Here is a 27,505-nt window from a genome sequence, read left to right as displayed (position 1 = left end):
CACCACCTCAAGCTCCTTGGAGAAAAATGTGGGATATAAATGCAATAAATTGGGGTGGGGAGGGTTTTGTCCCTCAGCTCTTCTTTCACTGCCCGCCCTGCAAACTGAGGAGTTCTGTAGAGAAAAAAAGAGGCAGTGAATCTGAAGTAAATCTTCACTTTGCTGGAAAATGTTAGGCATGTGCTACTGAGAGAGCCAACACAGCATAATCAGCGCATCCTTGCTTGCAGCAGGGCTTCTCCTTCCTTTTGCCCCCTGCACTTCTCTCCCAGGTTCCCACAAAATCTGCTCAAGGTGGGGGGCTCTGGTGCACATTTGGGGATATGTGCAAGGGTCTGTAGGCGTAGAAGAGAAGCCACAAGTCCCATTACAAAAGCAGGTTTTTGTTGTGCAAGCAGGTAGACATAAGGTGAGACTGCTAGATCAGGCCAGTGGTCCACCTAGTTCAGCATCCTGTTCTCACAGTGGCTGACAGGATGCCTCTGAGAAGATGCAAACTGGACATTAGCGCAACGGCCAAGGTCCTTGGAGAAGATGAGGCATACCTGGCAGCTGCACAGTATGGAGGGGATTGGGGAAGGGTAATGCTCTCATGATGCTAAAGCAGCAGCCGCAGTGTGGAGACTACATGGGCAGCACAAGTTAGACCTACCAAGTTGCAACTCAGTCATGTACTTTAAGTCCCTCAGTGCTGTGGGAGACAAGGCAGTCGTTCTTCTCCTGCCATCTCCCTTCAAGTTTATACCATCTGATGGTCCGGCCATGATCCTGGGATGCTTCCAATACAATCTAGGATCAAATTCTTGTCTTCCAGATTTGGGGTTAGTGGTGGTCTGCATTCAGCTCTTTCGCCATTGCAAAACATACCATACCAAATGCTCCCCAATACTGTTATCAAATACTGAATGCTATAGAAAATGCAATGCATATGGAAGATTTAACTCTATAATGCAATGGCTTCCACTAGCACAATGGGGCATCTCCCCCACCACCCTTCTCTGCCCTCAAATGCCCCACATCCCCAATTGGTTTGTGGGTTTAGAACCCCCAGAATAGGGCACAAGGAGAGGAGAGGGCAGATGGTTCCATTAGGCAAATATAAATGCTTGCACTGATGGAGCAATCTGCTGAGTGCTACATTAAACTCCTCCCCATAAGTCTGCAGAAAGAGAGAGCACTTGCAGAAACTGCCTGCCAATATAGCAAATGTTACTGCTATGGCAATGGCTCTATGGTTTCTACAGAAACTGGAGTCTCCTGCAAGCAGCTTACTGTATCAGGTACTTGATAAGCCTCGTATGAGATGCCTCTGATTACATTCCGTCCCTGCAGTCCTGTTCCAGTTCATAGACAGGTGTGCTACTCATTACCTCATACCAATGCCACAGTCTAAAGGAACCAAGTGAGCTGCTCAACTACCATGCTCTGACATTCTTGGATTCCTCAAGAAGGCCAGTTAGTGCCAGTTATGTCATACCTGGTCCAACTTTCTGCCAATAACAGAGCTTGCATATCCGGACAGCTTCCTTCACCTGGGTGGCAAGACTGGCACTTGAGAATGGCTCCAATCAGCCTGCCATTGAGCCTCTTTGACAGGCCAGCCTAAAAGCATTATCCGGCCACTAACAAGGCGGGAAATCTTAAGAACAAAATTGAAAGGCTGGCTTCCTGCTAGCAGTGATGCGGAGGGTGAGCCAAGGACATCCTCCTGAGACCTGTGTCTGAAAGCCCTTTGTTATTACTAAATCTAGAGAGAATCCATTCAAGGCAGATCCTCAGCGGGTGTAAGATGCTCCAGTTCTAATGTTATCAATGCTCTTCTGAGTTCCATTCGTGCATGGGCACATGTCCACCTCAGTTTCTCTAGGATTCATTTACTGGAAGGCTCTTGCATGCAAATTCTTGCCTCTGTTGTGGCAAAGGACAATAAAGCTCTCTCTCTCCCTCTCCCTCTCTCAAGCTCTCTCTCTCTCATCCCCTTTAAGTGGTGCTGTACACTTAGGATCATCACAGAGGTCCCAGAGCACTTCCGACTGCTAGACAGGAGCCTGCAAGAGGAATCCCTTAGAGAGCCACAGCCCTGGGCAGCAACTGGGCCTCGCTTAACAACAAGTGCCAGCTGCTGAAAGGGGAAAGCACTGCAACAATCAGAAACAAATCACCTGCCTGTCATGTTCACAAGCTTTCCACACGCATGACACATATCAAGGGCTTCTTGGCTGACTCTGGGGTGCTGAAGAGCACCCGTTATCAATACTTGTTGCTGCAGAAAAGGTCAAATGGTTCACGATATTGGAAGGTGATGGGCAAGAGACCATGCATCTTCTTTTGCTTTTACATGGTCAAACTGTGCAAACTTCTTAACCTACTTGAATCCCATGGTTCAAAGCAGTTGTGGGAAGTACCATGAACAGGGGATTGTTATGCCTCCCACCCCCACCCCACTGTTTCCCTGTGGAATCTTTCTGCACTATTAACAGCAGCAAATAGCAGCTTTGGGGGACAAATAGCAGCTGGGAGGGGGTGATTTTCCATTGGAAAACAGCATAAAGGGAACAGCTTAGCTCCCCCCTCTGCCCCTGCCATCAGGACATGATCCAGATCAGGGTCCCCACAGGTTCAAAAAAGAGAACATCCTTGATGTAATGTCCAAAGAAGAAGCTTGCACAACTCCCCTGAGAGAGGAATGCCAACACTGCCCCTTGCAGTGATCTATGTAAGGTACTTTTTCCTTGTGTTTCACATGATACTGAGTGGCTTTGGACACTGCGATATGACAGTAGTTATGCTGAGGATTCACTCTCTTCAGCAGTTCAGGGATCTCTGTTGGTGATTTGACACTTGGAAGATTAGCCCTTCTTCATGTGTCTCCTCCAATTGAGAATGGGCCTTTTCTGTGGTGGCTCCCTGTTTGTGGAGTGCTCCTCCAAGGGAGGCTCACCTGGCGCCTTTGATGCATATCTTCTCTCAGGCCTTCAGCTAATTAAATAATCTATGGCCTCTTAAACTACAAGGGCAGGGTTATTGTTTTTGTTTGTTACTATGTTACATATTTTTGGTTTTTTATATTGTAAACCGCCCTCTGATCCTTAGATGAAGGGCAGTATAGAAATTTAACTAATTAATAAAATAAATTTATTAAATAAATAGTGGAAGCAGGCCATTGGTAAAAATGTATCATAATGTCTTTGATCATTGATCATAATGCATCTCTGTCCCCCACACCAAACACATTTGGTAATTTTGACGCTACATGGAGCCATTAGATATTGAGATCAAAGTCATTCATTGAATAAAGCTACTTCTCATTTACATCAAAGTAGAGAATTTGGCTCAAGATCTAGCTGGTACAATGAGACCATGCTGACATGTTGACCAAGTCAGAAGCTTTGGCTAAACATATCCAATTACCCTGATCCATAAACACAAAAGGGAACATCTAATAGAGGGACGTGCTGAGAGAATTGTTCAAAGCCAACCTCTGTTTTAACTATGAATTCAGCATAATGATATGAGCGGCCTAATGCAGGAACATACATGATGGAGAATCTGCCTGTTTAGTCTCTGCAAGGTGTTTAGCTGCTTCCAGTCTCCTACCACCAATTTTTCTCTCTCTGGCTTTAGTTCAGCCCAAGAACTTGCACCTCACCTGATCTTTTTCTCTCCATCACCCCTGCCGTTGCAGCTGCCGGAGGGCTGTTGTAACTCTGAATGCTGTTGCGGGGGGAGTTGCCTTCTGACTTGCAGTATGTTGGTGAGTCAAGTGGCGCTGGGCGAGGTATGTGCTTCTTCTTCTTCTTTGGCAGCTTCTGCTTGGCCATCGCCAATGAATAATACATTCCAAAATTGTTGACAATAACTGGGACAGGCATGGCAATGGTAAGCACCCCTGCCAGTGCACAAAGAGCCCCCACCAGCATGCCCGACCAGGTTTTGGGGTACATGTCGCCATAGCCCAATGTGGTCATGGTCACCACTGCCCACCAGAATCCAATGGGAATATTCTTAAAGTGGGTGTGCTCACTTCCACTCGGATCAGATGGCTTGGCTCCAATCCTTTCAGCGTAGTAAATCATGGTGGCAAAGATCAAAACCCCCAGAGCCAGGAAGATGATAAGGAGGAGGAACTCATTGGTACTGGCCCGAAGTGTATGGCCCAGTACCCGAAGCCCCACAAAATGGCGTGTCAACTTGAAGATCCGCAGGATCCGAACAAAACGTACTACCCTCAGGAAGCCCAGCACATCCCGTGCAGCTTTGGATGATAGGCCGCTGAGTCCCACCTCCAAATAGAAGGGCAAGATGGCTACAAAGTCTATGATGTTAAGAAGGTTCTTGATGAAGACCAATTTATCTGGGCAGCAAACAATGCGCACTAGGAACTCCAGAGTGAACCACAGGACACAGACTCCCTCAACATAGGTGAGGATGGGTTCCGTCTCCAGCTTTCGCATCACAAAGGTCTCGGTTGTGTTGCCCGTCACCAGAGTTTCAGTCACGTTAACATCTATGATGAAGGCTTCGTGCGTCTCCAGGCAAAAGGTTGTTATGGACGCCAGAATGAAAAAAAGCGAGGCAAAAGCAATTATCTGCAGGAGGACGAGAAAATAAGCTCAGTGATTAAAATGAACAGGCCATGGGAGAAGAAAAAATATATATGTAGAAAACAACATCTCTATCTTTCTCCAGTGCACTTATTAATTACTACAAAGAAGATACAGAATGAAGATGTATGCTTGATTTGAACCTAGGCAGAGGCATAGTCATGATCAAATGACAAGCTTGGAGTTTTTCTCTACCCACTTGATGTGGCCGTGCTCTTTGAGGAGAGGAGGAGTCTTTTTTGAATGGATCCTTTCCTTCATGAATGAATCTTAGTTTTCAGTTCCAGCCACCAACTCAGTGAGATTGATCAGTCAAAGAAGTTGGAGGGAGGAGACTGTGGAAACAGTGAGTGTTCATACCTCAAAATTATGAGCTTGCAGGCAGTCTGTCTCCTTTCTTTTACTTTCAATACTGTGCTAACCTTAAAGAAATACTACTAATAAGTATGTACCAAGATTAGGCGAGGACGGAACATGCCATACTCAACTTCCTCATTGCTTTATGATGTCCTTTTTGGACCAAATCGTTGGGCAGCATGAAATTTCCATGCCTCTGATGGCAATGAAACTCATCAGCAGTTTTGGTTTCTCCTGTATCCCAAAGGCCAGCCAGTCTCACACACCACTGATACTAACAATAAACAGGAAGAGCTCAATTACCCTGTTGGGACTACTTGTGTTTGTTTGTGTTCCAACCTCATTGTTTGTTTCCCCCCCTGCACATTAGTTTGCCAACCAATGCATGGATTAAAACCCATATGAACATAAGAAGGCTATTTCTGTGCTTTGGTTGATGATGACTTGGAGCAAAGGTCTGGTAGCTTTGATGAAGAAGTAGTAAGTTTGATAGTTCATTTTGATGCGATATTAATTAAAGCATTGGTTTGCAATGAATAAATGATTCATACTACCTAGGAGTATAATCCAAAACCCTAAACTGTGAGGCTACATGTACTACAGAATATATACAGTACCTACAATTTAGATACAAGGGAATCTGTTGTGAAATTCACAGATTTTAGCTTGGCTTTTCCTGTCCACATGAGAGCAGACTAAGCCAGATGATTTGCTTGAAGGCTAAGGCTAGGATCCTGAGTAAAACTAGTTCAGAGAGCACAGAGGAGTTTTAAGTTTCTTTGCCCCAAACAACACAACTCTCCCTGTCACTTGGCAAACTGCCTTTGAAACTGTAAACTTTCCAGAAGCAAGGGCTGGTGGTTATTGGGCAAATCAGTTTTCCTCCATGGTATAGGAATAAATGCCAGATGAGTTGGCCATCTACTCAGTTGGCTTTAAAAGTGGATTAGACAAATCCATGAAAAGGCTATCAATGGCTATTAGTCATGTTGGCTAAGTACTAGCTCCAGTGTCAGAGACAATATGTCTCTGAATGCCAGTTGCTGAGAATCCCAAATCAGAAAGTTCTGTTGCGCTCCTGTCCTGCTTATTCAACCTTTAATTCAATGTGTTTCACAGAAAGTTATCAATTGAATTTTTCTGAGATTATTAGTGTAAATATTTAACGTATTTATTTGCATTAAACTCAGATTTCATTTTAAAGCAGGCTAGTGGTGTGTGCGTGTGTAGCTGGCATTAAGGCTGCAGCCATACGTACCTGAGAGTAATTTCCACTGAAATGTAATAGAGCGGTCCTATGTATATCTGTCCACAAATATTCCTCATCCTCTCAGCTAAGTGTGTATAGAATTACAGAGTTACTTGAGAGGTTTCAGTGGGACTTGCTACTGAATATACATGCATACATTTCTGCTATTCACAAGGTAACGGAAACGTAGAATGAAAATAAAAGCATATTTAAATTCTAAAGCAATTAAAAAATAACAATAGTTCACCCTTCTTTGACACCCTGCCTCCAAAGCTGATGGCCTTTCCATTCTACATACTAATGAAGAATTCATACTCTTGGCTGAAGCTCCATAGTATGCAAGATGTTTCAGAAAATGAATAACTGGAACAAATGTGAAATAAGCACAGGCACACATGCACACACACAAGTGTACTCCATTTCTCTCAGAATAATTTGATGCTTTATTTAACAAATCAGTGCACCTAACAATTTTACCAAGTTGGTGATGAACCTTGCAGAGCTTTTCATTTTTACTGCTTGGCCTCAGTTAACATCTAGTCATTGCATTGGATCATTGATTTTAGCTCAAGAGGAGACTCATCAGCCCTGTGATATGAAGGCAAATATTGATTTCATAATACTTCATGGGGTTGTGGAACAATTGCCCTAGTCTCTAAGCACAACCCTATTAAATTAGCCATCTCCACTTAGATACTTGGGGTAAAGTTGATTCCCATCTGTTCTGAATGGTGGATCAACCACTATCCTAAGTGAACTTTGTGAAGTAAGCCGAATTCTTTGCATTTGTCTTCACTTATAAGGCACATCCCTGTGCCTAACTTTCACAGCAAGGGAGTCTGAGAAACTGAGGCAAACAGTGATGTCAAGAGATGACATTCAATGTCTTTTTGACAAAATAAAAGCTGACAAATCACTGCATCCATCACTTGAGAGTTCTTAAAGAACTCAAATGTGAAACTGCTGACTTTATAATAAAAACACATAACTTGCCCCTAAGATCAGTCTCCACACCTGCGAACTGGGAAGTGACCAATGTAACATCCATTTTTCATATGGTATTCAGATTGGTTCGCTCAACATCTGGGGAAACTGGTAGAAAACATTGTTCTACAAAATTACCAACCATACAGAAGAAAGACCCTTGTTGAAGCCAAACCAGCATGGCTTCCACAAGAGAAAGTCCTGCCTTAATAACCTTTCAGAGTTCTTCAATAATGTCAACAGGCATATAGATAGAAGTGATCTAGTGGACACTGTGTACTTAGACTCTCAGAAAGCTTTTGACAAAGTACCTCATCTCACCACAGAATCCTGAGCTTAGCAGTCATGGAATAAGAGAGGATCACTAACTGGTTAAGAAACATGAAGCAGAGAGTATGGATAAACAGACCCTTCTCTTAATGGAGGGATGTAGAAAGGTGAGGCTCCCAAGCATCACCATTGGAACCTGTGCTTTTAAACTTGTCCTTAGATGACCTAGAGTTCAGGAGCAGTGAGGAAACCTGCTGGCAATACCAAATTGTTTAGGGTGGTTAAAACAAAGCAAACAGAGATCATGAAGAGCTCCAGTAGGATCTCTCCAAAATGGGTGAATGAGTAGTAAAAATGGAAATACAATTCAATGTAAGCAAGTGTAAAGTGATGCACATTACAGGAGTGGGGAAACGCCTTAATTTCACATATACACTGTGCTTGTTCCTGTTTTCTAGATCATGCACTTTCTTGATTACACAAAGAGTCATTGAAGCCTCTTCCTGTGGCTTGTATATGCATTGCTGGCATGCTCGTTTCCTCTTTTGGTGGTTTTATGCACTCAGGTGGAATCTACACACATATAAAAAAAACGCTGTGAAAATGCTTTTTATAAAAAAAAATTTGAAAAATATATTGAATTTGCCATAGCTCACCATCACAATCTAGTGTCACTTTTGTATATTGCACTTTACAAAGCACTTAAAACATTTTATTTACCACTGTATAGCTGAGCCCTCAGTGTAGTTTCTAGGGCTGCCCCCAATCTACTTGAACAGCAACAGTAGCTAACATGATTGCCACTCTTACTAAGCACGTTGTTACCTTTTCTGTTACATTTCTCTGTGCATAGAAAAGAAGAAGAGGAAGAGGAAGAAAAAACCCACCACCACATTGTTGCCATTGTCTCCCTTTGGCCTGGGGTATATTCCAGGTGTGGAAGTATCATTTTGGTGGAGGCAGGCCTTTTCAGGTATTGTTCTTCCTCCTCCTGTTTCTATGCAATATGCAATGCAACAAAAGTAGTCTAGCAGCATTATTTATTATCTCATTCCCACCCTTCTGTTACTCCAAGGAACCTAAGGGACATACGCCCACATACCCCAATGTTTCTCCTCACAACAAGTCTGCAATACAGTTTAGGCTGACAGAACATGACTAGATCGAGGCCACCTAGTGAACTTCATGGCTGAGTGGGGAACTGACCCTAGATCTCCCCTTGTCTGTGCCTAGTCTGACACAATTACCACAATATCACACTGGCCAACACTGTCAGATCCTAGTATCTCTGCTACTACTGAAACATTTGCCTTCTAGTGGCAGGCAAAGTGTGAGCAAAGAACCTCTGCATGAATTCCTGGTGAGCTATGCCCACTACACAGCTCTGCCTTTACTGTTCTTCACAGTCCGCAAGTGAGTCAGGATGCAAAATTATGTCTGGCTGTGAGCAGCAGAAATTAAGGTGGGAGATCTGCTTTCATTTGGGGCTTTTAAACTCTGCTCTCTCCTGCTGAGCAGACTGCTGCAGTGTTTCATGTCCATGATTACAGCTGTTTGTGTGAGTCTCTAGCATGCCATGCCTTTGTTCATCGCGGCAGGGGTACAGGGCTCCTTCCCAGCACAAAGCACCAATTCCTACTGTTACTCCAAAGTCAGCTGCTTCCTGCAGCCAAAGCTGCTTTCTCTGCATTTTGTATGGAGGAATCAATTTCTGTTGTGCTGAGGGACTTCCTAACTAGAGTTAGTGTAATTCCAGAAGAAGTATGAACTCTGTTGTTGCCCTGTGCCTCATTGCCCACTTTGTGTTCTGATAAATATCTTCCATAGGTGTGTGGAAAAAACAGCTCTCAAAACCCAACCTTCAGAAGTCAATGCCGCAGCAGGGACTCTTAGCTCCAGCCAAAGCACCAATAAAACTGTCACTTTTGATAATGATGCCACAGGCTCCTCCCCTTCACAGCACAACCTTATAGACCAAGATGTCTTATGATGTTGGTTTGTGGCAGGAGGGAGAGATTGGGGGCAGGCTGAGAGTAATGGGGTCCAGCCAGTAATGGGGCCTGTCTGGGCTGATCCCAATGCCATCTGCTTAAAAAACACAGACATTCTTGCTTGCCAGGGAAGCATGAATAATATTGATTACAATGAACAACTTGGCCACAAAGGACTGTCCTTTGCTCCCCACGTTTTCATACAACTACATGCAAAGGGCAACATCTTTTGAGCAGGAACACTGAAGGAGTGAGACTGAGTAACATCACTTTTGTACCTTTCCCCCTATGTTGTCTTAGTCAAGAAAAATACAGAATTATTATTATTAAAAACATTTTCTGGCCTGAGAAAGCAAATCAAAGTCAAAACCTTTATTGCATTAGCAAACTGCCATAGCAAAATAAGACAATACAAAAAAGAAAAAAGACAAACTAGAGACAAGCAACCCAGCAAAATTCAGGTGTTTTGGCTGGCGTAGTGACATTTAAGTTACCCGAAGACAATAATGCAAAGATATAATAGCCAGCGCCCAAAAACTAGTATGCGGGTATATATAAAGCACAAAATGGCCCCAGAACAGACTCAGCATATTGAGTTAAAAGTAATAAAAAAATTAAAACAGGTCCAGGTCTAGGGCACGCTACCCTGTCAGAGTAGCCCTGAGTTTCAGAGCCTGCACTATGAATATTGCCACCCCACGTGAGATTTGGGGATTTGCGTCCACAAGAAGCGATTTCAAACAGTCTTCCTTAGATGTAATGGTGGACGGGATCAAAAGGAGGAGCTTAGATCTTATTGGCTCATAAATAGGGCAGTAGAAAAAGAAATGTATGAAGTCCTCTACTTCATTCATTGTGCATGGACATAGACGCTGGGTAATAGGGGTCTTAGAATAAATCCCCTGCAGGAAGGCCGTGGGTATAGAATGGAAGCGGGCCATAGTAAACGCTCTTCTCAAGTTGGGCTCCGTCAGGTCTATCAAGTAGTTGGCAAGTGATCTTACCACTTTCACTTTAGGGAGCCACATGGAGAGGCGAGCTGAGGTGGACTGTGCCCGGTCCATGGCCTCGTCTCTTGTAAGAATCCAGGCCCGGATTTTATGTTTGTCCCAAGAGGACAGCGAGTCAAGATTTGGGAGAGAGTAGCGTGCAGTAATAGTCACCATGGCCTTGGACCATTTATTGCTTTGAGAACACGTTAAAAAGGCTTGCCTGGCTAGTAGGGGATCTGGGGCATTGATTAATTTACAATAAAAGCTAATAATTCTAATGTGGGCTCTCGCAACAATGGAGGGGAGGCCCAGTTCTGTTCTTAACTGTGCTGCAACCGAGCCCTTGGGGAGACCCAGTATCTTCCGTGCAAAAGAGTTTTGTAGAATCTCCAGCCGTTGTAGTGTTTTTAAATTCCACCCCCAGATTTCAACCCCATACAATAACATCGGGAGGACTTTGCTGATAAATGCTTTTCTGATTGGTGGAACCAGCTGGCCGCCTTTTGCATAGTAGAATTTCTCCAAGGCTTTGATGGTTCTGCGGGCAGCCAGGATGGTTGTATTTAGGTGAGCTGACCAGCTAAGCCCATGCTGAAAAATGATACCCAAATACTTGAATGCTGAACAATGTTCAATAGAATGGCCCTCAAAATTCCAGAGTGACTTCCGAGTTTTCATGCCAAAAGTAAGAATTTTGGTTTTGGCGAAATTAATTTTAAGGGAGTTGGTATCACAATATGTCATGAGCCCTCTGAGCATGTTGTTTAAGCCCAGCTTGGTTAATGACAGTATCACCATGTCGTCCGCATAGAGTAATATGGGGATCTTGAGCTGTTGTAAGGAGGGGGCAGATTGATTTAGGGCCTTCGTAGTTGTGACGATGTCATTGATATAGAAATTGAATAGAAAAGGGGCCAAGAGGCAGCCCTGTTTGACCCCTTTATTCAGAGGGAAAGAATCAGAAAGAGCTCCCAGAGGGCCGAATTTTACTCTGGCCGATATGTCATTATGAATTTCCATAAGAAGGAGGAGGAGTCTCTTATCTATGCTGGTATGACTAAGCTTCTGCCATAGCCTATCTCTGGGAATGGAGTCAAAGGCGGAGGTCAGGTCCACAAAAGCCGCGTGAAGTTTGCAGTTGAACCTGTTTAGGTATTTATCAATCAGGGTAAGTAGAACAAGACATTGGCCAGATGTGCTGTGACCTTTGCGGAAGCCAGCCTGTTCCGGATGGAATAGCTTTGTTTCTTCTGCCCACTCAATTAATTTCTCTAGCAAGAATCTAGAGTAAACCTTGTATGATATGTCCAACAGGCTGATAGGTCGGTAGTTGCGCGGATCTTGTGGGTCCCCCTTTTTATGTATTGGGATAACTATGCTCTGTTTCCAGTTAGGTGGAATCTTAAGAGTAGCATTAATGGTGGTAAAGAGAGATGCTAAGATAGGGGCCCACCACGACTGGTTCGATAAGAATACCTCAGGTGGTATCATATCCTCCCCCGGGGATTTATCCCCTGATAGCATGCTAATTAGTTGAGTACATCTCTCTGGGGAGACTGGCTCCCAGGTGGGCAAGGCAGATGCTGGAAGGGTGGTGACTACATTTACGTCAGAATCTGAGGTGGAATACAGCTGAGCAAAGTGAGAGTGCCAGCTGGCTGCTGTGATGTTATTAACAATGAATGAGGGGGGTCTTAGACCTGCATTAATTAAATTCCAAAATTTCTTGTCGTCACGGGTTTTAATGGCCACTGACAGAGCCGACCAGCGTTCTTTCGCAAAGAGCAATTTCTTATGTTGGAGCAGCTTCTTATAGTATGAACGAAATTGGGCTAACTCCCTGATTTTGCTCTGAGTGCTGTCTGCTTTCATGTCTGACTGGAGAAATCTAAGCCTACTTCTGCACTGTTTGCATTCTTGGTCGAACCAGGTTTGATTCTTCCAGGATAGAATCGCACGGGAAGGTTTCGTAAGCAAAGGGAGCAAGTAGACTAGAATTTGCTGGAAAATTGAGAAATGATTCACATTCGTTGTTAACAGCTGAGCTTTCAGGGCTAGGATCTCAGGGGAATTTAGGAGGACTTTTATGTCTTGCTCCAGGTAGATGTCCCACTTCTTGCGTCCGGGGGCCAGGGTCGATGAATCCTGGGGGTGTGGTGAGCTGGGAGACCCCAGCTGTGTGTGGTGAAAGGAGATGGCAATTGGAAGGTGGTCACTTTCGGTTCTGTTGAACACATTGAAACAGTATGCCTCATCATTAAATGCTGAGGAGGACCAGATGTAATCTATAACACTTGCCCCTCTAGATCCTAGAAAAGTATAGTATCCCCCGGACCAGTCTTTGGGTGTGCCGTGCAAGCTGTGCAGCCCGCAGTTTATAGTGAACTCCAGCAGTATGATGCCAGCCCTATTAATGGTCTTGTCCTGTGAATTCCACGTAGGAAACCACTCCTCTTCTATGAATAATTGCGACTTATCGGTGAATAAGCTTATATCTGCTCCGATTCTGGCATTGAAGTCCCCCATTATAAGGATCTCTGACTTTGGAAATTCAGCCCCAGATTTATCTAGAATAAATCTTAAATCCTCCCAAAGCTGATTTGAGTGAGAGGAGGAGTAGGTAGATGGATTGTACAAGTTTACACATATGAATTCCCCAAGCGAGCTGTTAGTGATGTGCAAAGTTTGAATGTAATTACTCTCTAACCAAAAGATAGGAGAGATATTAAGCTGAAGCTCCTGCGAAACAAATGTTACCAGGCCTCCACTAGGGCGCCCATACAAGTGTGTTTTGGTCGCAGGAATCACAAAGGCGTCATAGCCCGGTAGGGATGGGGGGGGTGAAGATTCTAAGCACCAGGTCTCTTGTATACCCATAATCTGGAATTTCGCTAAAAACTCTTTCATATCCCCGTCATCCTGTTTGGACGTCCATCCTGCCACATTCCAGGATAGCACATTAAGGCAATTTGAGGAGGGACTATGTGCTAGTCAATTGCTCTGGTTGCTGGTGGGAAGGACATTGCCAGGGGTCTGAGACAGCTCCAGGCGAGGTACTACCGAAGGTATCGAAGGGGTGGTGAGTTGATTGATGTGACCAGCAGGGTCTTCAGTAAAACCTAAGTTGTCTCTTTGCACAGTGGGTTCCTTAACGTTTATATATTGGCTTGAAAAGGTTGCGGATAAATGAGGTTCTACCAAAAGAGGTTGACTGGCAAAGGACGAGGATATAGAGTCATTTGACTGGACCGCACTGAATGAAGACTCCAGGTCAGGCATAGAAGAATAGGACATTGACAGATTACCAGGATGAGGTGTGTTTGGCGCGTTACTCTTTAAGGCGGAGGACGAGGTAGTTGATTGCAGATCTATTAGTAGAGGTGAAGGGGGTCTGCGTTGCGACGGTGTATGAGGAGCTTCCGCCAGGCAGACTGCCAAATCATCCGTTATTGGAGTCCCAGTATTTGGCAGGGGTTTCTGGGGTGTTAGCCCCTTCATAACTGGTTTCCTTTGATTTAATAGGTTGCTATGTCCAGGATTTGAGGAGATTTTCTCTTGAAGTACATGTGTAAGATGCTGCTTGAGTGTATCAAGCCTGTTTATAACTTCCTGCTGTTCTACTAATGGCAACTCGCCATAGGATGAAATAAGGTCCCTCTCCTCTGAGATATCCAGATGGCTGGGCCCGCTTTGGTCATGCTTCTTTGTTGCTGGAGTAGATAAACCAGGAAGCTTGGGCTGAGAGGGAGGGTGAGGTTCCCGGGTGGACAACTTGAGTTTCAAGACTGAGTCGCGCCTGTCTGGCGAGCAGCTACCTTTTTGTACGGTGCTGCGGAAGAGAGGTTTAATCCTGGTGTCATTAAAGACTCTTGTTGGGAAGATGCCCCAGGTGGCCAGAAACGCTTTACGCCTAACCAGTATGGAGGGAATTTTTGGAGACTGGAAGGAGAGCAATACTTTTTGGAGCCGATGGTGGTAGTTTAAAAGTTTCACTGTACTGAGGTCTATTAGCGGAGGCCAAATCTGAAGGAGTTGCCTCAGATGATCTTTGACATCTCTCGAATTATTCCACCTTGGGGACCTGGGGTCCCTACTGTGTATAGTTAGACATATTTTGTTTGGTTGTAAAATCAGAGATTGAGAGTCCAATTGAGTTTTTAGGAGGTGACCACCAGTACCACTTTCATGTCTAATAAGGGAGGTATACCTCTGTCCCTTTAAATCCCTCGGAGGCAGAGTGTGGTTGAGCTGGAGCTCTAGCAAATGGGCCTCAAGCTTTTGGTGGAGATTATCCACCTGCATGGAGATCCCATTTATGCTCTTAAAGATGCAGCGCAGGGTCCTGGTTATTAATTGGAAATGATCGAGTCCCATGCCATCGCCGAGGGCCAACTCGGGCTCCCCCTTCGAGGTGGCTCTCACCTCTTTGTCATTATCGTTGGCATTATTCGTTGTCTTCGAGTTCATCCCCTCCACTTCTATATCGGCTGCGAGGTCAATTAAAGGATTAAAACGATTGTGAGTTTCAACCATGTAGCTAACTCCCTCATTATTTCTATTACAGTTAAGAAAAAAAGTATCAATCTTGGACTGTTTGGGCCTCGGGGGAGGCATTGCCTCATCCAGGTCCCTTGGCCGCTTGCCATGGCCCATAGTGGAGATTAGAAGCAATATCCACAATAATTGGAAGTATCCTAATACACCTTAGAGAGTATTGTAGGAAGCAGGGGAGTGGAGAGCGAAGAAGAAAAAAAGTAAAGTTCGTTGCTTACTTACAATTCTCAGTCATTTCGGTTCAATGTCTTAAAGGTCAGACTTAGCAAGAGTTATTTTTGTGAGTATGCTATTGAGAAGGCTATGGGGTCTATTCCATCACCACAAAACCGGTATATCGACACCGATCCTTCTACAAACCCTTCCTCTTTTTTCATATTTGGGCTGCAAGACTGGAAATAACCCCAGCAAAGGGAAAATGGTGAGAAAGCAAATCAAAACGCCATGTACCCAATGAAGAACAAGGGTTAATAAGGCCAGTTAAGGCCAGCTAGCATTTATTCCAGTGATGAAAAAGATGGAATCTATGGCAGTCTTTGGAAAGTCAAGCCTTAGTAGACAACAAAGATCAGAGGTCTTGTTTCTGTGACAAATAATGCATTGACACTTGTTTCTTTGAGAGCAGGATTCCATTAAGGGGAGGGGGGGTTATTTCTACACCACCTAAATGAAGCACATGGGCATTTTCTAAGACAAACCATTCATATTTCATGAACCATTTAAAACACCCTTCTCAACACTAGTATGTAACATTAGCAGTACTGGATACTTAGCTGGTACAAATTGAGATACCGGTAATCGAGAGCTTGAAATGAGTTGAACAACACCTGTTTATACCATATGAGGATCCTTATCACAGTTGTAAGGAAGTTTGGAGATGGAGGTAAATGAAGTTTCCTGGGTCAACTGCTCTCAGCTTCCCCAGAGTACAGCAGAGTCTGCCAGGTCATGCCATCTAGCTAATGCCCGCCAAATCTTAATACATATCCTCTCCCTTTTAATTTAGATGCTTTCTGAAGCCATTCTTCTATGGCCCTGTGCCTTGGTCCCTGGGAGAGGACAGTCACATTTCCTGCCAGGTTCTCCATCTGCCATTGACAATGAGAGCCCCTTAAGCTTTGCTTTCTCCAAGAAACTGAAACCTTAACAAAACAAAAGAGGTACTGAGATTTTTTCGTGCAATGACCTGGGCTGGTCATATTCTTAAAAGGTTTGCAGGGAGAAGGTAGGGACAGATGTACTTATCACTACATTGGGGCAGGTTTTTTCGTTTCTAGCTCTGATAATCATATCATCAGGCATCACCGAGGTCAACGGCTGGGGAAAGCATTTTCCAGGAGAAGAAGACGAGAGACAGGCGAAGGCAGTGTGGGAAAATCCCTGGAGGCTGTTTTCAGCAAGTCTATTTTGGACCCTCTCATAAATTGAGAGCAGCTTTGGAAATCTAAGACCTTTGAGACTACAGAAGGAGCCGGTAATGCCATCTTCGGAATGTCTGGTTTCGGGATTTGGCTGTTTGGCTGGAAGAAAACACGTTGGATGTATGTGCATACACCTAGACCATACCTGCAATGGAGGATAATGTTTCATGCAGCTGGTGAAGTGGACCCCAGTCCATGAAGGTTTATGCCCACCAAAACCTGTTAGTCTTTAAGGTGCCAAAAGAATATTTGCTGCTTATGGTGGTTATAGAGAGTCCAACCCCCCCACCAACGCGCACATTTTAATGTGAACTCTGCCAGGATCTAGGCTGAGCTCAGAGTGTTCCCTTGCATTTTTTACACCTCTAAATGCCAGCAATGCTTCTGCATGTGAGACAGAGATTGCTAAGAGTATATGTGCCAGCATTTACGTGATAGGTGTGACTAAGGAACCAGAGATATGAACCACTACTTCTTGAGTATAAAAGCAAGAGCGTATGGCTGGATGTGAATAATGCATTTGATTTATGCGTACATTAAAAAGCAAAAGCATGTGGAGATTGCCTCTATTAATTTGTGTGGGTTTGAATGGGAATGAAGTGGGTGTGTCTCCATCAGTAGGCATGAAAAAGTACCTCTCAAAGTGAAAAAGCAAGCAAGTAGCAGGTGGCTTCCCATCAGGCTGTATTTCTTGTTCTGGAACTTGCAAAGAGGTAGGAATGGCAGGTATCGCTAATCTGCTTGAAAGTTAGAATTCTAAAAGATGAAAATTAAATTTACTGCTATCATGGGTGAAACCAGGGGGTCGCATCACAGCTTCCTTAAACAAAAGGAAGGCTTGTTTTTGAATAGTGGATCAAAGAGGACAATAAATAGAAATAAAAGTTGGGGGCAATGCACCCTCCTTGGGTCGTCAAGGGCAAACTCCCACCCACAGCTTCTTCTTTCTTTGGCTGTTTAAGACATGAATTTCTGTGCACACGCATGTAAGCATAGACACAAGAGAGAGGTGTGAAAGGACACATGTAAGCCAGTGGTGAACTTGGAAGAAGCATAGGAGGGAAATATATAGGTCAGTGGTCCCTAAGTACTACAGACCCTGTTTTTCAAAAGTCATGGACCCACGACTTATGAAAATTTTGATCTCTCTATGGTAGTTTTTGTTATGTGATCCCCACTGATAGAGGTAATTATTACTGGGTTTTCCTAAAAATATTTTAGATCTTGAATTCCATGAGTGGAAGAGGGGACAGCATGCGTAATGCTGGGGCAGACTGCTCCAAGGCTGCCTTGGGAATCTGAAGGCCTTGTGTTTGCCTACTGAGAATTGTACCGGGTGGATGATCATTGTCTGGGGTGGGGGCAAGCCACATCCATACAAATTCAGGGGTGCTGTTTTACTCCTCTATGTGTGTGTATAAAAAGAAAAGAAACACACACAGAGAGAGAAAAAGTAAGAACCGAGACGCTTCCCTCTCACGTTTGTGCCAGCAAGGGAGAGCAAGGAGAGAAGGTCACATGAAGGGAAAGAGGAAGAGAAAATAGCCGCGAATGAACAGGAGGGTCATCACAAAGAAAAGAAACTCGACTCAAAAGCCTTCAAGAGTGGATGAAATCCCATACTGCCCATAACAAAAATGTCTCAAACTGAATGTAACTCATGGAAATAATTTAGTAACAACATTTTGAAACAAATTTTAAAAATGAAAGGAGAAGCAACTGTTGTATCTGGAGAGAAACAGAAGACATAACAATGGGGTGGCGCAGGAAGGGTAACAGAGTGATTGGGGGCCCATGAGGATCTGGCCAGTGTGGGAGGAGCCCCCCCCCGTTCCCATAGGTGCCCCCACCAATTGCCCATCAACTCACCCTGGCTGCCCGGGATGAATAGGGATCCTCAAAGAGTGCCCACATCCGGGGCTGCCAGCTGCGGCAACAGCCTCCTGCTCCGGTGGCCCCCGGCGGCCTGTCGTCCAAGCCCAGGCGCTGCAGAGACATTTCCGGGGCTCCTTCCTCCTCGTTCTCCTCGCCAGCCCCGCCAGCCCCGGGCTCCGGGCTCTCGAAGATATCCAAGGCTTCCTCGGCATCGCGGTGCTGCCGGTAGGTCATCCAGCAGCAGGGCTCCACGTCGGTCTCGTCGATGCCCCAGTAGGTGAGCTCCTCTTCGAAGAGGGGGCCGCAGATGTCGGCGGGGCAGTGCAGCTTGCCCGTCCGGTAGTAGTTCAGCACGTAGGAGAAGATGCCTGGGTGGCGGTCGAAGAAGAACTCCTTGCTCTGCCCGTCGAAGTCGAAGTTGCTCTGGGCGTCCGGGTCGGCCAGCCAGGCCAGGCGGGTGCCTGGCAGGGTGCGCAGGGTGCTCTTGTACGTCTCATGCCGGGTGCCCCCCACGTTGATAGTGATCTTGTCCGACTCTTCGCCTTTGGCCATCTCTTCCTTCAGGCATGTTTTGGACGGTGGCTTGTTCCCGGATTTGCGTCCGCGGTAAGAGGAGACACACACCGAGCTGATCATAGATCAGGTTAGGTGGCCCGCAGGTGCCCTCGGATGACCCTTCCCGTCCGGCAAGGAGCTGCGCTGGGCGGCTGGGCGAGGGCGCGCGCTCTCGCTCTCTCCCAGGCAGGAGCGGTGGGTCTCAGAGGTGGGCCGGGACTGGCATTCAGCTCGGAGCAGGCACAGTCCTTCTCGAGAGGGAGAGCGTCTTTGTGTGCGCGCGTGTCTCTCTCTGTGTGTGCGTGCGTGGCCGTGGAGGAGGCCAGCGGGAAGTGTTCTGCTCCTCAGCCACCGAGCAGCAACAAGTGCCTCGACGGAGGGGGAGCCGAAGACCAGACACGGAAGGAAAGGGGCCTGGCTGGCGAGCCGGAGAGCTACAGGATTCGGCCCCCCCTGCCTTGAGGCAGAACTGGAAGCAGATGGCAACGGAACTGGTGCGCGCGTGTTTATCGAGGGCACAGGAGTCTGGTAAAGAAAAACACCGTGTTAGGAACAAATCAGACGGATATTGCAGCAGGAGGAACAGGAGGAGGAGGAAATCATCTCCTCTCCTCTTTTCTCTCTTCTGGTCCTCAGCAGGTCGCTGAGTCTTCCCAACGTGGAGAGGAGAGAAGAGGGCTTGACTTGACTTTAAACTTTGAAAGAGCTCCAGTGTTGGATTCCCACGCTGGTTCTCTCTCTCTCTCTCTTTGACACAGATCCGCCAACAACTCACTCCCGGGGTCTCGCCGTTCCTGCCGTCTTGGATTGCCGAGCTTCGCCTTGGCTCCCAGGCAGGTCAGACGCGCGATCGAGAAACAAACAAGCAAACCATGGACGTCTCCCGCGCTCGAGGAAGGAGCCGCCGCCACCGCTTATTTCCTAGACGTGAGCCTCCGGGCGAGGAAAGCCGAGCGAACCAGGCGCACCACCCGCCGCTGCTTCTGCTTGGCTGAGCTGGTTCCCCTCCAGCAACCCCCAGGGAAGGAGAGAGGGGGGCGCGGCGTCGGCGAGGTCCAAGTAAGGCGGATGAGGAAAAGCCGCTTCAAGCTCCCGGCAAGACGCGCTTTCCGTCGGAGGTGGCCGTCGTCGGGTCCAGGTGGGACTGCGCTTTCCTCACAGCTCCTGCCGGGAGAGACGGCGAAGGGTCTTGCCGGCCTTCAGGTGCGCCTGCGAAAGAACTGGAGGAAGCCGAGCCCGCTCCGAGCTGCCTCATGGTCGGATGGTGGGAGGGCGAGAGGGAGGGAGGGGGGAGGGAGGGAGGAAGCACCGCGCAGAGCCTGGGCGACTTGGCCTCTTTCTTGCCACCCCTCCCCTCCGACAGGGCTGGGAGGGGCAGCCTGCAGGGAGAGGGGGGGCTGGTCACCAGGGGCAACTGGGGGGCCGCCCAGAAGTTGGGGGCGGGCGGAGAGGGGCCATGGACAGCTGCCGCCCGAGTTGCGCTCCCCGCGCCAGGCGCTCTGTTGCGCGATGCCCCGCGGCGTCGAGGCTCCACGGAAGAGCCGGAGCGCACAGCCTCCTCCTGGCCTTCGGCTCGAGGCAGCCGACGGAGGCGGGAGCATTTCGCCCCTTTGTCCAGAGGGGGCGCTCTGCGGAGGGCAGCGCCAGCAGGACGGCTCCGGCGGCTCCGCAGCCAGTGGCTTCCTGCCGCCTGTTGCCCGGATACTGGGCGCTTCAATTCCCAGCCCGGCTCGGCTGGGCTCGTCTCCCTCGCCTCCCAGGAGCTGCGCGGGGAGCGATTAACCCCGTCGGTGCCGGCGCGCTTTGGCAGCTCCGGCGCCGGAGGGGGTGTGGACGGGGCGGGGCTGCCTGAGCTCTTCAGCGCGGTTTCCTCCTCCTCCGGAGGGGGGCAACTCGAGACGGGGAACAAGCTGCCCTCGGAAGGGAGGGGCGAGCTGATGCGGAGAGTCCTCTTTGGGGTCCGAGTGCAAAGGAGCTGGCATGAGAGAGGGGGCGAGCGAGGCCATCCCAAAAACCCCACCAGTGTAAATTTTCCGGCTTTCAGATTCAGAGGAGGAAGTTGCGGTCGTGAGAAAGAGGTTGGAGGAGGGTCCCCTCCCCAAAAAAAAATCATCCACAGCTTTCGGCGTCTTAGAGGAAGCACCTTCAACGTGGGGAACATCCTGCTATGCCAGCTCTGCCTGCTCCGCCCCCCAGCTGGAGGTTCTGAGAATGGGGCATCCCAGCTTTCCACCCACAGCTCCCAGGATGGCAGGTGAAAGCAAAGTCTAAGCAGGTTGCATGCCTAGAGGTCCCAGTTTCAATCCTGGTCCATCTGGGTGGGGAGTTGGAAAAGTCTTCAGTCCGAAATCCTAGAGATCCGTTAACCAAGCCGTGTAGACAAGGCTGTACTAGATGGATCAATAGTCTGACTCGGTTATAAGGCTGCTTCCTCTGCATCTATGACACTGGGCCCCTCTGGACGAGCTGTTTATTGAACAGTCAGTCATTTGCTTGTACAAAAATCATGGGGACGTTCGATTCTTTCTGGTCTTTCTTGAGAGTTTGTTCTGATTTGTTTGTGGGGCAGTTATAGGACAATGAGCATCCACCCTGATTTGTTTGCAAGGTGTTCCCACGTCTTCCTATTAGTCATTCACTCATCCCATGCTTTTCAATGCATTTCCCAAACTGCAAAATAATAGTAATAACGATTCGTTTTTAAAGAAGATTTGTTGCACTATGAAACCCCTTTAATGCACTTCAACTGTGCAAACTTAAAGTAGCAATGTGCACTTGAATCCCTCCCCCACAATAATGACAGTTTGGAGGCAGTATCAATCTTGTGTGCAGAGCGCCTTGGGCCAATTCACCAGTCTCTGTTGTTTTCAAGCCTGAGAGTTGGATATAGGGAAAGGGTGGGCAGTCTTCAGGCTTGTGAGACCTACTTTGTTCTTCCAATAGAACCCCAAGATCTGACATCTAGAGTCAGGTGCAAAAAGGCAGACAGTTAGCATTAAAAGAACAGGGTGCCTCTGAGCACATTCTGAACATAGGGATTCTTTTCCAGAACCAGAAAAGAACTGAGCTCTCTGGCTTTCACACAACCCCACTCCACCCCCCACCTGATTCAGCAGCTAAATTTAGGTGGAATGAATAGTTTTCTTCTGGCTGTAGTTAAACACTTGAAGGTCAGAACCTCTTGCCAATTTACTGCAAACCACCCAGAAATCTATCAGTAGATCCTGATCTGCCCACCCACGATATAGTCTTTAAGTGGGCATGTATTATCTACATAGCAAAGCAAAACTTTGATGCTGAAAAGACCTTGTGCTGCATAACCCTATTATGCAAAATTACTCAAGGGAAGCCCCATCAGACTCAGCAAAATTTGTTTCTAAGGTGACATGTTTGTTGAGCATTCATTCTGATTTGTTCACAGGAAGGTTAGACAGTGGCTGGCTATTTAACGAGCATTTGTTCTGATTTGTTTTCAGGGAGGTTAAATACACTTTCCAGTATATTTCCCTGTCACTTCATTATTTGCCTATAGTCCAATCTTTGGGGAAGAGAAGTGGGTTTGTTGTGCAAACCAACCCCCAGTTAGCTGTGATCATGCAACCTGAGTTTGCCAGTACATGTTTGAATCCCACTCAAAAATAGCAACAGTCTGGAAGCTCCCTAGGCCAATGTGCCTAGACTGTAGCTGTTATTACCATTGACTGTTCCCCTGCTGGCAAGAATAAGAGTGTGTCTTCTCGTATATTATTTGTGTACCACTGTGTGTGTTGTTAATGTGGACTAGAAAAGCGTTTCCTCTATTTAAATCTAATGGGCACTTGAGCTGATGTAAGAGTTATAATTATGCGCAAACTGCAGACATAGAGAAAAGAAAAATCACTTAAACAGAAAAATTCTATACACCAATTATGCTGGGGGGGGGAGAGAGACGCACTGCTGCTACATTGGCAGAACAGCTGCTGGGCTCAGCTGGAGAAAACATGCAAAAAACACACACACACCATCCAAAAATGGTGTGAAAACAACAGGTGCCCCCATCTCTGCAAATACTGCCAAAACCCACCAATTAGGAACTTTGCTAGTGATGATGCCTGCATACAACCCACACAAAGAGAGGACCAATAAACTCACAATGATGGGGTACATCACAACATGCACAATGATGCCAGAGCATCCCCAATTCACCAGTCCCAGCAGCTCAGGCAGCCAGAGGTGGAGCAAGGTGGGTGCAGCCTGCCCCAGGTGCCATCCCTATGGGGGGGTGGCATTGCAGCGCTTGTGGCAGGCAGCACCCCCCCCAGAGGCTTGCACCCAGTGGACGCGTATTCCTGCACCCCCCAGGACACTCGCCCCACCCCCTGTGACATTCATCCTGCCCCTGGGACGCTCACCCCACCCCCGTGGGCGCCTAGCCCTGCCCCCTGGGTGCACGCCACTCCTGGTGCCAGAGCACCTAGCTCCGCCTCTGCAGGCAGCAATGACCCTCAACTGCCAATCTCCAGGCAGGGATACAGGAATGGGTTCAAATCCCCTTATTCTCCTCCCCAGCATAGGTTTGGCGGGCAGCACACAAAAAGGGAAGGAAGGAGAGACCACAGGGCACAGTATCCACCCAGCTACCTGGGCAGGATGCTGAGCACACACAGCCCTCATAAGAACCTCAGTTCTGCTGGGTCAGGCCAGAGTCCCATCTAGTCTAGCATTCTGTTGTTCCAGTGACCAACCAGGTGCCTTTAGGAAACCTGCAAGCAGGGCACAAATGGAACAGAACTCCCCCTACTTACCACCCCCTGCAATTGGTATTCTGATGCATACGGCATCTGACAGTGGAGGCAGAACATAACCATCATGGCTAGTAGCCACTGCTAGTCTTATCCTCCATTAATTTCTCAGATTCTGTGTTAAAGACATCTACACTGGTGGCCACCGCTCCTCCTTGTGGGAGCAAATGCCATTGTTTAACTGTGCGCTGCATGAGTAAGTACTTTCTTTTCTCTATCCTGAATCTTTCCAATGTTCAGCTTCAATGGACACCTCTGGGTATTATGAGAGAGGGAGAAAAACTTATCTCTGCCTATTTGCTCCTAATGGTGCATAGTGAAAATTCTGCTTCACGTAGAAAACTGAGCCTTTCTTCCAGGTAAATATCCCTCCCTCCCACCCAACTCAGACTTCTCTAGGAAGCCTTGCTGGAAATTCGAAGTTTCATCTTTTACAGATGATGAGTTTCAGAGATGGAGTAAATTATCTAGAGTAAAACACAAGAACATAAGAGGAGCCTGCTGGAGCAGGCCAATGACTATCCAGTCCAGCATCATGTTCTCACAGTGGCCAACCAGATGCTTGGGTGAAACCCACAAGCAGGACCTGAGTATAAGAGCCCTCTCCCCTCTTGCAGTTTTCAGCAACTGGTATTCAGAAGTATACTTCCTTCAGTTGTGGAAGCAGAACAGAGCAATTGTGGCTAGTAGCTTATTGTTGGATGTATTCAATATTGTATTGCACCCAAAAAACCTGTATATTTTGAGAGTATATTTTGTGTGTGTTTCTGAAAATTGTAGTAACTCTAGCAATGTTATCAACACAGGTCTATCACCTTGTTGTTTCAAAGCAAATGGGCTTATTTCTGTGACATCTATGCATTAATTAATGCTCAGCCAGGTATAAAGTTGACCGGGGGTAGAGGACCTGTGGTCCTTCAGATGTTGTGGGACTCCAGCTCCCATCAGTCCCAGCAAGCATGGCCAATGGCCAAAGATGATGGGAGGTGGGGTTTATCATCTATAAGATTATATTTGGATTTCCCAGAGAGCCCTTTTTGCTTCTTCCCACTGAGTACCTGCCTACTTAAGTGCAATTCCCTAGCCCAGACTGCCTCATACTTTGGGCTTATTTCCATCACCAGAAGAAAGTAGGGGTTTTTTTTTTCTTTTTAAAAAAGATTGTAATTAAGTCATAAAGAGCAGCTCAGAACTGTATTATGGGGAAAAGGTTCCGCTTAGTTCTGCCTGAGCCAAAGGAGCCTGGTAAATGGAAGGAATTAAATTAGCAGAGCAAGGACTAGCAATCCAGCCAGGCACAGTCTCTGCATTTAGAACTGCAGTTATGCTCACTGTTTGCACATTTGGAATGATGCTCCATCAGCCAATGCTGTCTGCTGTTAAGGGCGCAGAGCTCAACCCCAAAACTAAAGAAAGTGCCAGCCTGTAACACTGTTATAATCAAGGCAGAAATCATTGGTATGATGAATGGATTAGGCATAGATTTTCTACCCCAAATACCATGGTTAACTAATTGGCTAATCTCTAGAAGCAGCAACAAAAACATGAAACATTAAAAGGGAGCCGGTGTAATTGGGAAGATTCCAAAGTAAGTCTTTATCAAATTATCTCTCATTTCTGACTAATTATTAGTGGTGCTGCTCTGCTTTTTTTGGGCTGCCAAAGCATTGTACTCCTCTATCAACATAAAGCAAGGATAATGCCTTGCTAATTACCCTGTACCAAGGCAGCAGAGATTATGGACGGTCAGGGAAATGGGGGGCGGGATGAGGGATCTACCCCAACGTCAGGTGATAGCAAGAACCAATACAGGTCCAGAGTAGGATTGGTTTTGTATGTATATGTGTGGGGTGAGGTTGAGGGGTTCATCCAAATTTGGGGTGTCATTGTGACCAAAACTCTTAAGATAGACCAAAATGGAGGGTGTTAATGATTATGGGGAGGAGCTTACAATTGTAGTGGGATGTTCCTCCTGCCTCTTTTGAACTGTTTTCTTCTTTTCTGTAAGATTTTAATAGCTTTGATAGTGTAGCAGCAATGTTCTGACGACCACCCATGTGCTATGGCAGCAGCCAACACAGGAGGCAATTTTAGACAAAGTTAAAGAAAATCGGGAAGGAACTGGAAAGAAAAGAGCAGGAAGGATAAGAACTGCCCCCACTAAAATTGCAAGCCCCCCAAAAAAACTATTTGGGAGGTATTTTAGGACCCAAATTGCAACCCCCTTCAAATGAAAAAAAAAAAGGTCAACCCTCCCCTCTCCCAATTCATCACTTGCAGATGGAGTGATGAATTGAGAGTGCAATGGTTTAGGGCAGGCAAAGGCAAACTCCGGCCCTCCAGATGTTTGGGACTACAATTCCCATCATCCCTGACCACTGGTCCTGTTAGCTAGGGATGATGGGAATTGTAGTCCCAAACATCTGGAGGGCCAGAGTTTACCTATGACTGGTTTAGGGCTCACCCTTTTGCCCAGGAATAGAAGCACAAAGCTTTGCAGGACCATGGACAGATCACCGTGCATGATGGAGTCCTAGCTCTGATTTATGCCTTCTATATCCTTTTAGGTCCAGCTCCATACCCACTCCGCTGGCTGAGAAGTGAAGTCCTTAAAGAGACAGCCCTGGGCCTGGAAGCAAGTACCTTCCCTTTCCCCACTTGGCATGTTCTGTTTGCCAGTAAGGAGACAGTGAATACTAGTAAACAGTTCTCACCATGACCCACCCTCAAAGATGCTGAATTTTGGAATTGTGAAAGTCAATTGAGCTATGCTGGTTAACAGCTGTTGAGGCTAAGGCTATCTGTTCCTAAAGTAACGGGGTAATATTATCCTGAAATCCTTCAGAAACCACATCAGATTGTCACAGTAAAAAACATTTGGCTCTCTTCTGGTACACAAAGTAGGGAGTCTATGCTTTTTGTGCCAAAGTAACAAAAATGCCAACGTATTGGAAAGGGAGGAAATCAACAAGATTAGAGGAGCTTTGGCCAGTTCCCATGGAGCAGGGAGACATCTTGTGCTTATACTAACACCACAGTGGTGTCACTTCTTTCACCAATCCCAGGGACGAGGCTGCTGTTAGTGCAGAACTCTTCCGACAATTTCTGTAGAATCAATCAGAAATTAAATAAATCCCTCTTCTCGGCATTTTAAACCTAATAACATGGCCACAATATGTTCCACATTAGAAACAACTTGTCAGGAAAATATTTTCCTGTGGCTTGACACTGTAAGTGATGGATGTGCATGCAGAAATCAGCCTGCGCACCACGAGCCCAGGCATGTTTCCCTGGAGCAGTGTGGCAGATAGGAAATTTTACATTCTGGAATCAGTGGCAACCCTACTTCCCAACACTGGGCATTGAACAATGGCTTTTTATCAATTAGCATTTGACACCACTTGATACATCCTCTTCAAGCAGTTGTCTTTGCCAGAGCAAGGATGGCCCTTACCTGTAGGAACATCTAGGACAGGCAGAAATGGGCTCTTACCTGGATATGCTGCTGGGACAGAAGAACTGTCAGTGCTATGCTGCTGTGTGTTGCAATGTAGACTGTGTGCTGGGCACGTGTCCCCATTGTCATGAGTCCATTGGCTCCCTCTAAGTCTGGGCTGCATGTGAGTCCAGCAGCTCCTTTCCAGTTGGTGTGTACAGGTCCTTCTTGTTGGTGGTGACCCATTTGTGGAATGCCCACCCTGGAGAGGTCTCCCTGTCTCCCTCATTACTGACTTGCAGGAGAAATCTAAAAACATACCTGTTTACCCAGGATGGGTAACAGATACTGGCCATGGCAACTATAACATTAATAACCAAGTGTATTGGTTTTTAATGTTTTTATAAGTTCTAAATGTTTTTAAACTGTTTTTTGT

At 46.6% G+C, this 27,505-nt stretch overlaps 1 protein-coding gene and 1 long non-coding RNA gene across 12 annotated transcripts in view; one reads left to right on the top strand and one right to left on the bottom strand.

Annotated features, from left to right (window-relative positions):
• KCNC4 (potassium voltage-gated channel subfamily C member 4) overlaps window positions 1–20,542 on the bottom strand; it is a 69,923-nt gene extending 49,381 nt beyond the window's left edge. For 2 of the 11 annotated variants that reach the window (XR_014512560.1, XM_083445739.1), the window contains exons 1-2: window positions 18,292–20,450; window positions 3,650–4,589 (exon numbers count right to left, since the gene is read on the bottom strand). Coding sequence is in view for 10 of the 11 variants with exons in the window: in XM_083445739.1 (XP_083301865.1) it covers window positions 3,650–4,589; window positions 18,292–18,933 (1,582 nt within the window). In the remaining variant the exon portion in view is untranslated. Of the gene's footprint in view, window positions 1–3,649; window positions 4,590–18,291 lie in introns of all 11 variants that reach the window. The other 9 variants (XM_083445744.1, XM_083445748.1, XM_083445740.1 and 6 more) reach the window with 8 other exon arrangements.
• Window positions 20,543–23,250: 2,708 nt separating this feature from the next.
• On the top strand, window positions 23,251–26,364 carry LOC310679979. Its single transcript, XR_014512578.1, has 2 exons — window positions 23,251–23,992; window positions 24,023–26,364. It is a non-coding gene; the product is annotated as an uncharacterized lncRNA (long non-coding RNA).
• The last annotated feature ends 1,141 nt before the right edge of the window (window positions 26,365–27,505 follow it).

This window comes from Podarcis tiliguerta, assembly GCF_965153285.1.
Source record: "Podarcis tiliguerta genome assembly, chromosome: 6".
Lineage (NCBI taxonomy): Eukaryota > Metazoa > Chordata > Lepidosauria > Squamata > Lacertidae > Podarcis > Podarcis tiliguerta.
Note: the sequence above shows the minus strand (reverse complement) of the source record. Positions and strands in the feature narration are given on the sequence as shown.